At 45.9% G+C, this 9382-nt stretch overlaps 1 protein-coding gene across 1 annotated transcript; it reads left to right on the forward strand.

Moving 5' to 3' along the window:
- The first annotated feature begins 2571 nt into the window (after positions 1–2571).
- LOC104866633 (CMRF35-like molecule 6) lies at positions 2572–7583 on the forward strand. Its single transcript, XM_019208443.1, has 5 exons — positions 2572–2617; positions 3189–3518; positions 5146–5275; positions 6369–6485; positions 7239–7583. The coding sequence occupies exons 1-5, from the start codon at positions 2572–2574 to the stop codon at positions 7279–7281; spliced, it is 666 nt and encodes a 221-aa protein (XP_019063988.1). The 3' UTR covers positions 7282–7583.
- Positions 7584–9382: the final 1799 nt, after the last annotated feature.

Here is a 9382-nt window from a genome sequence, read left to right on the forward strand (position 1 = left end):
TGAGCTAGGTGGGACCTGGTCAGAATGATAGCACTTTTGTAAATAATCTAAAAACCTAAAAAATGTTAGGAATGTGTAAAATGACTTTTGCTGTCTCTAACAGCAAACTGCTTTGTTTAGTTCAAAATTAACAGACCCTGGAGGCACTGACCATGAAGTGGGACATCTGGCCTCATCCCTGACCTTGAACACCCTCTTCCTATGCACTAGAATAGAGAGCTAGAGGAATTTTGAGGTAAACTCCCTAACTACGAGGAATTGTTAGGTCTGGGTTAAAGGTGACTGTCTGGTTACTATAATTTGCACCTGGGTAATGTGAACTGAGGAAATAAAATCTAACCACATGAATGAGCTCATAGCTGTAAAACCTATAGAAGAGGGAGCTGCAACCCAGAAAGAAGTAGATCACTGGCACTGCCTTTTTGAATGTGATCAACCCTTTTCCGACAAAACAAATTTTTTATTTTACTTCCATTCAGCTCGTCTGCATGTGTGTGTCACTTGCCAGTTCCTTCCACAAGAAGAGGTGAGTAATTGGGGACATTGTCTAAAAGGGTACATCGCCCTCTCTGACTCTTCTCTTTGTTCTCTGCCTCCTGGCTGCCACGAGGTGAGCAGTTTTCCTTCATTTTGCCTCTCTGCCATGATGTTCTGGCCTTGGATTCAGACAGTTGTGGACTGAAAATGTTAGCCAAATTAAACCTCTCCTCCTCTAATGTGGGTGTTTGGTACTGTGTCACAGTGACACAGTGAGGAAGTGACTAAAACAGGGGCAGTGTGCCAGGACCTATGGGGTGAGCAGACTGACCGAGAACAGAGGTTAGAGAGGTTATGCCTTGGAATGAGGTTCTTGAATGGTTTGAGCAGAAGAGCTGCTGCTCTTATGGCTGTACTTAAGGATGAGATGACAGTTTGCCTTGAGAACTTTGAGTGGGGAAAGACTGAAAGGGAAAGTTTTTTCCTCCAAGATGTTCCTGGCAAGACCTGAGATCCTTTGAACTTCCATGGCCAAGGAATCATAACGTGCTCACCTCTCTTCCCCACCCCTCATCACCACTCTCTCCTGCGCTGCTGCGTCCTGACACTCGAGGGAATTTCTGGAATTGAAGGCCAGAATCCTACATTGCTCAGAATGGGGTTGCTGATGGGTTTTGAAGGCACCAGATTTCCAGAGCCCAAAGGAAAGCGGAGAAAGTGCAAGTGCCCTTGGCTCCCTGGAGGAGGCAGCTCAGGGCTGGTCACTTTCTCCCTCTTCCAATATCAACTTCCGGCTCCTCTTTTTTCCTGAAAGTGCCCCTGCCACTGGCTTGTCCAAAGCCATCCTCTGGGTGACTAAGCTACATGTAGGGGGACAGTGTCAGCCTGCAGGACTCCTGCAACTCCCATGTCTACTGATGCCCACAGCCTTTCAGATTCCAGAAGGAACCCCTGATCCTGGGCCCTTGTGTTTATCTTCATCTTATTGCTATACCTTTTAAAATGTAAAGATAATTAAATAAAACATACGCCATCTATAAAAATGAATATATAATATAAAGGTACAGTTTGAGGACCAAAATAAACTTGTGATATCTTCAGCCTAAGAAATTTACCATTACTATGATATTTAGAGCCATGATATATCTGCTCTCACTTCATATCTGTCCTTATCCTACTTTTAGAATTCATTAATAACTAGATTTGGGGATGGTAATCATTGCCTTACTTTTCTTGCACATTCTGGGCAGGGTGTGGTTTTTTGTTTTTTTTCCCAAAATATTGAACAAGGGACATTGTATTATTTAAAGCTTATCAATTTGAGAAGCACATTGCAGATTGTAGGGGACTCCTTACAAAGGTATAGGTATGACAGCCAAGGGAGCTGCAGATCACATTAATTGCCTATGTGAATTAAACCACCCATAATGAGGTAGGTAATCACGGTCACCAGACTGTAATGTTGGCCTGGCATTTTGTCTTCACCTGGGCATTGTATCGTGTTAAGGGTTCCTTGCTACACGGGGAATAGTTCTCTGGGCTCACACCCATACTGGTGGACATGTTGTGAGAAAGCAAAAGAACGTGGTACCCCGTATGGGTTTTAAACTGAATGCTGGCAGAGCATGGTCCCTCTCTGGTCTCCAGAAGAGGTAGAGAAATGAACATCTCTGGCTCCTACATCCTGACAACACAATGACTCATCACAGAGTGTGGGGAGACTCCAGCAAGGGAGAAATCCTTTGCATGAGCTCTGCTGAGTATATGGGGGGGGCACCAGCTGCAGGTTGTGCAAAGGGGGTGGCATTTTCAACACATGGGCTCTGAATGGGCTCTCGGTCACTGAGAATAAGAGAAGCCAATGTCACTGAGGTCAGGGGTGTCAGCACTAGTGCAGGCAGCTTCTCTCACAGAGTTTCTTCCTCCTACACAACCCCTGCATCACATCCGGAGTGGGTGGCCAGGAAGCAAAGAGAAAAAGATGATGAGAGGTCTGGACACATTCGTTGAATTCTGTGAGGAGGCCCCATTCTGTCTCCTGGGCATGGTGCTGGTGCAGGTGACCTCAATGCTGCAGAAACGTCCCCAGGAGACATGGCCTTGTGGCTTCCTTTGACTCTGCTCCTCCTGCAGGTCCCAGGTGAGAGGACCCAACCCTGGATAGGGAAACTCCATCCTGAGTGGGAGAGTGAGAGCTGGGACAGGAGACGGGGAAGGTGTGGCTTTTAGAGGTGAGTGGGTCTGGGAGAAGGGTGGAAGGAGGGCAGAGGAGGGGCCAGAAGTGGCCAGCACCTGCCTCACAGGGCCACCAGGATACAGTGCAGAGTGTGAAGGAGCTGAAAGCCCTGCACCCCAGACAGCCAGTCCTCCCTAAGACACAGATATGACAGACCCTGCTGCATTCACACATTCCAAATGATGTCTGAGTGCAGCACTCGCACAAGAACATACACTCAGGTAGGCACACCCACACGTCAATGCACACACACACATGCACAGTGTACATACGTAGACATAGTCTCACACTTATGTACACACAGTGATTTCCTACCTGGCCCTGTGCATCCCCACGGACAGCCCTCTCCCTGGATTCCTGCCCTTGGCACAGCTCATTTCCCTGGTTGCCTCCTCTAAATCCGAGGGCCCCAAGGACCTAACTCCAAGGAGACCCTGACCCCAACCACTTCTGAGGCCCAGAATATGTTTTCCAGGCTGTTTCCTCCTGAGCGGCCCCAGCAAGGTGACCGGCACTGTGGGGGGATCCCTGAGTGTGCAGTGCAGGTACGAGGAGGAACACGAAACACATGACAAGTACTGGTGTAGAAGATCACACGTGCTTCTATGTGACAAGATTGTGGAGACCAAAGGCTCAATGAGAAAAGCAACGAGTGGCCGAGTGACCATCAGGGTCCATCCTGCCAGCCTCAGCTTCACAGTGACCTTGGAGAGCCTCACCCTGGAGGATGAAGGCACCTACTCGTGTGGGGTCGATAAACCGTGGCTAGATTCCACCTTCAAGGTTGTGGTGTCTGTGCTCCCAGGTGAGTCCCCTTCTCATCGGAGCCAGAGCTGCCCAAACCTAGGCCTGGTCATTCCCTACCTGAAATAATACCAGGGTGGGAGAGAATGAGCTGGTGGGTCAGTGACTCAGCACCCAGAGAGAGAGAGAGACAGACAGAGACAGACACAGAGAGAGAGAGAGAGAGAGAGAGTATGTGCATGTGTGTGTGTGTGTCTATGTGTGTGTGTTTCTATGTGTGTCTGACTGTCTGTCTTTCTCTCTGTCTTCTGTGCCTGAGTACAGATGTATATTTGCATATTCACACACAGCCCCCCGGGAACACTTGTGTTGTTTGAGACCCTCTACGAGCCCCACCCTGACAGCTTCAGGCCTGAGTCTTTGTCAGGTTTTGGCTAGGACCATCCCTGAGGCCAAGCCTCTTTGCTGACTGACTGCTCTATCTAGGGTCTTATCCTTTGTGAAAGGGTCCTCACATCTCACCAGGACCTGACTCTCTTTCCCTACAGGAATGGGACCCTTAGGGAATGTGCTCCTTGCTATCAAAGCTGTCAGGACCTGGGTCTGAGAGGACACTTCCCTGATCTGGAAGGTTCTGAGACATCAGCCTGACTGGGTCCTCGGGGCTTCTAGGTGGTCACCAGAGGGATACGGGAAGGAACTGGGACCCCTGTGTGGCTTCCTCTTTCTTTGAGAGACCATGCCCAGCCCCACCATGGTTGATCTGTCTCCCCAGACTGGGCACCTTTTATAGGCTTTCATTGGTATGGACCCCAGTGCCCCCCCCACATCTATAGAACATTCATCCTTAATGGAAGCCCCTTGTTTCATGGGACCCAGGCCCGGTACCCCTTTGTAAGGGCTAGGCAGCATGCCCAGGGCTGGAATTCTGAAGTTGTCTCTAGTTCCTTCATCTGAATTCTCTCTTTTGGTTTCAGTTCTCCTAAGCACAAACTTCTTTCCCCAGCCCTTTGTGGGTTCATACTGAAGCACAAGAAACTAAAGTCCCGCTGATATTGCTGGGTATCTGAAAGGAATATCACTGTCTATCTGGCCTTGGGTCAGGCCACTCTCCACAGGGTCTACCAGATGTCTATCTCCCTCGATCTTTCTTCTTGTTTATTCCTTCGTTAGAGAGTGCTATCCAGTGGAGTGTTTGGGGCCATGAGCCTGGATGGCTGTGTAGGGTTCATATTCATCATAGATACCCCTACCATCCCTGTTCTATTGCAGCATCACTCAGCCATCAGCCTTGCCCCAGAAACCTACTTTTCTTATTTCTCCACATCAATCTCTGCTCAGTAGACTGGGTCAGAGAGAGTTTTCAGTAGACTGAGAAGAGTGAGTAGACTGGCTTCATGTGTCCCCAGGAAGGATAAAGGAGGGTACTGAAGTTTGGTTGGGGTTGAATTAAACCTGGTACCAAGTATCTACACAAATGCTCAAATCCTCCTGCTTAGCAAGCCATTTCTCATATATGCAAGTGTCACCTGCCACAGTGCACTTTTGATGGAATGACAATAATAGCCCTGGTCAGGACTACGTGTGGCCATGAGACTTGTTCACTAAGAGGCCCAGAGGCTATGGAGGTGACAATGAGTGGGAGACCCTGGGGAGGTCATTGGGCCTGACCTTTGTTTTACTCTCAGCCTCAGCCACAGCCACAGCCTCCTACCTTGAGGGTATCAGAAGCACCGTGGGGCCTCCTCTGTTCCTGTCCATGCATACTTGGCACAGCAGCACCAAACAGGACACCTCCAGACCCAGTCCACAGCCTTGGTAAGGACCTGCATCTGGACGGTGTGCCTGTGCTGGGTGAAGGGAGGTAGAGGGACTGTGTCTCCCTCCTCTGGGCCACTCCTGAATCTACCAATCACACACTGTAGAGTGGATCCTGCCAAGTGTCAGGGCCTCTTTTCAAGGTTGGAACACAGCAGGCCCCTCTCAGACTCAGTCCTGCTCAGATGAAGTTTGTGCTTTACCCAGTGGGTTCACACAGTGAACAATTCAGCACAGAAAATTCTATATCAATGCAGGAATCCAGATGAAAGTGTCAAGAAACGGTTGCCAAGAAACAACTTGGGTTGGGAAAATATGTGGAGGGAGGTGGGGCTGCTATCTTCTACATAATCAGGGACCATCAGGGGAGGCCTCGCTCATTAGAAGCCACAGGTGTGAAGGCTGCAAAGTTGGAGGCACCAGGCATCCAGAATTCTGAAGTGAGTGGTCCGAGCAGAGCGGGTAGTAAGCACAAATGTTCTGTTGAGTAGTCACCGGACCCTGGCCAGGCTGAGAAGAGCAGGTGCTCTTTCCTCTGCCTCCCTTCTCCACCATCACTGGTCACAAGTGTCAGCTTGTTTTGACAAATTCAGTCCCCTAAGTATGTAGACTTGAGCTGAGCCCTTCAATCATTTCACCAATAATCATGAATTCTTCACGCTGACACTGTGAAGGTCCATGGTGGGCACCAGTCATTGTCTGTGATGAGACAAGGCCCACTCCTCTGGAAATACTGTAAAGAGAGGAGGAAGCATGAAACTAATAGTCTCATTTTCTACTCCTGTACTCTAACTACTAGTCCCTGAATGTGAAAGAACAAGGTAGAAATCTTTCTCCTGGACAAAGTTCCCTCCTGTGTTCCTGGGCTCCCCTCACCTCCTCATGTCCCTGCCCTTTCTAGGTCTACAGGCCCTAGTTCAAGGCCCTAAGCTATCTGTCAGGGACATGGGTCCTTCAGGTAGATCTGCCTTGTCCAGGTGTGGACTGTATACAGTTTTCTGTGGATACAGAAATTGTATAAAGGACAGAGGCAAGATTCGAGGCACCAGGGCCTCCTCCAGTGAAGAGGCTCATTGTATTATGTCCCCCACAGGTCCCTGTTCAGCAGCATTCACTTCCTGCTCCTGGTTTTCCTGAAGGTTCCCCTGTTCCTGAGCATGCTCAGTGCTGTCCTTTGGGTGAACAGGCCTCAAAGAGGCTCTGGATGGAGGTAAAATCATCCTGAGTATGAGAACCAGTGGCATTTCTTGTCCATCTAGGCCCTGTCCAGAGACACAACCCCTCTGGTGGATGAGGATGACCTCTGACCAATGAACCATCTATCATTCTTCACATATATATTGGAATAATCTTTGTAATCTTCTTTAAAATCTTTCCTTGTTCACCATCCTCATATACTAAAAGGGTTTCTAATCAATATTTCCTCCTTGAAGTAAGACTGCATATCAGTTTTGCATATATACCTGCCAGTTTAACTTTAGGTCACTGACAAATACTTCTGAGACCCTTGAAGTCTTCAATCCTTCCTGGCATGTGGTTTTGCTTTTGTTTCACTGTTTTCACAGCTGAGGGCAGTTGTTTTACCTGCCCATGACCATTACACCCGTGTACATCCACACTAGTTGGGAATGGGAGCCAGTGTGTGATTTTCCCAGTCACTGTATTAATCTACTTAATTATGCATTTGTTAGTTCATGACAGTAACAATGTAGAGCTTCAGTGAATGTAGAAGATCAGTGTTATAAATTCTCAGTGGCATAGTAAGTTCCTTCTTTACTCCTTCCTCAAGGTGATCTGACATCTTCATCCAGAACTATGGGTTCTTGGACCAGCTTATGACTGGAAGAAGTTAATTGATGAGATGTGACAACATTTTCTTTAGGTGATCGAGTCTTTGTTCACTAGTATAGACCTTGTCTGTTATGTGGATAAAAGAATGATTGTCTGCTACCCACTGGTCCAGGGACACCATGATGAGATTGCCAACTCTAAAGACCAAAATATGAGGCACGTGATCACAACACTCACCCAGCACAGATGTCACCTGCACCAGCACAGGTGGGCCGTTGCCGAAGATGTTAGATGGTAGAATTAATCTACTATCTTTCTCCAAAGAAGTCTGAAGGACATCCAGGATTGGCCATCTTTTTTTAAATTTATTTTTTTAAGTTTAATTTTTTATTAGTACACATTTGCAGTACATGAATAATGATTACATTCCCCATGCGAAGTTGGTACATGTTCACAATGCATCTTAATTCATTTTTCATCCCCCCTCCTTCCCCACTCCCTCCATCTCTTGCAAAAGTCTATCCTTTTCCTTTTTGCTTTTATCTGTTTGCTTTTATCTATCTTTTATTTTGCTCTTTATTTATATTTTGGGTTTCTCATATAAGAGAAACCACCTGATATTTAGGTTGTATGTCTGAACCACATCATATTTTCCTTGATTTTTTCATTTAACATTATGGTGTCAATGTGTATTCCTTTTCTTATGAATGATTCAAGTTTATCCTTCTTTATAATAAAGTAATACTCCATTGTGTATAAATACCACATTCTCTCTATCCATTTGTCTGTTGATGGACAGATAGGATTCTCCCGAGATGTAGCTAGTATGAATTGTGCTGCTATAAACATGGGACTAGGGATCTTTACCCAGTGTTTCCGTTCAGCAAATATTTGCTGAGGGTGTACCATGCATCAGACAATGATCAAGTATTGAAGTTCAGCAGCGAATAAACATGAAAGGTTTAAATGCTATCCTAAGCTGGTTTCAAACTGTCCTTGAGTAGATTCCAGTGGCACTTGCTGAAAAACATCTTAAGCCTTTTGTCAGGTGAGGAATTTTTAGCCAGGTGTGTCCAGATCTTAACTTGTTTCCATTTCTCAAGTGAATTCTCCCACGTTTCAAGGAAGAGGTACTTCTAGTACTAGGCACATCCTTTCAGAACATGTAGAGGAGGGGTTTTTCAATGGTTTTAGATGAAATCAACATAATACCAATACTACAACCTGGCCAACATCACATACATGGAAAAGAAAGCATATTCCACTCTCAGTTATAAATACTGATGCAATAGTTCTTAAATAAAGTATTAGAGGATAAAATCTAGACTACACTGAAAGAATAATTGATTCTAGGAATCATTTCTAAGAATGTGAGGGTGACTCATTTGGCAACTAGCTTAGTGTCATTAATCATTGGAGTGATTTAGAGGAGAAAAATATAATCTCCACAAAAAGAAAAGACATTTCACAACATTCAAAACCCATTCCTGCCTTTTTTCCATGAAAACTTTAAGCTCATTTATGAGATATTTATTAAAATAACATATTTTAGGAAAAATCAATACATGGCCTGTATTAGCACTGAAAGCTATATACCATCACACACACCAAAAAAAAAATGTCATTTTGGAAAATTGACTTCTGATTTATGGCCAGTTTTATTTCAGAGTGAGTGCCACAGAATAACAGTCTTAAAGGCTGGCAGGTAGGACAAGGAATGCCCTTGCTTTGTAGGAATTTCTTCTTCATACTGTCAGGTACCAGAGCTCTGACTATCCAAGTAATTTCAGCCCCAAATCACCAACCGTAATGCATTCTAGTCTTTTTCCTTTAATTGCCTCTTCACAGAGTGCCTTCAATTGATCCTTCCTGGCATATTCAACTAGCTTAGCTCTCAGGAATGCTTTGTGGTGATCTCTTCCTCCAGTCCATCGGCTTTTGGTCGATAGCTGTATATTTCTGTTCATTTTGCTAACCACAGTCCTCAGCCACTCGAACTGAAACCCCAAGTTCCTCCAATAAAGCAGCCTTAATAAAGTAACAATCTCTGCTCCTCTTGTCTCTCTTGCTCTCATCTGTCACTGTCTTCTAGCATCACACATGGTAAGCCACCGTGGAAGGCTCAGAGACAAGACAGGTATTCCCACTTGCACCTACAACACCTGGCATTGCCCACCAGCATGTCTGGACCAATGCCATCAACTAGAAACACACAAGTGGCACCATCACAAGAAAAGGGAAGGGAACCCTATCAATAGAAGTGTTTTATGCCTAGACAACCCAAGAAAATCAATTTAATAACCCAAACAATGAGCT

This window comes from Fukomys damarensis, unplaced genomic scaffold, assembly GCF_012274545.1.
Source record: "Fukomys damarensis isolate Sample0158 unplaced genomic scaffold, DMR_v1.0_HiC HiC_scaffold_23, whole genome shotgun sequence".
NCBI classification, from domain to species: Eukaryota; Metazoa; Chordata; class Mammalia; order Rodentia; family Bathyergidae; genus Fukomys; species Fukomys damarensis.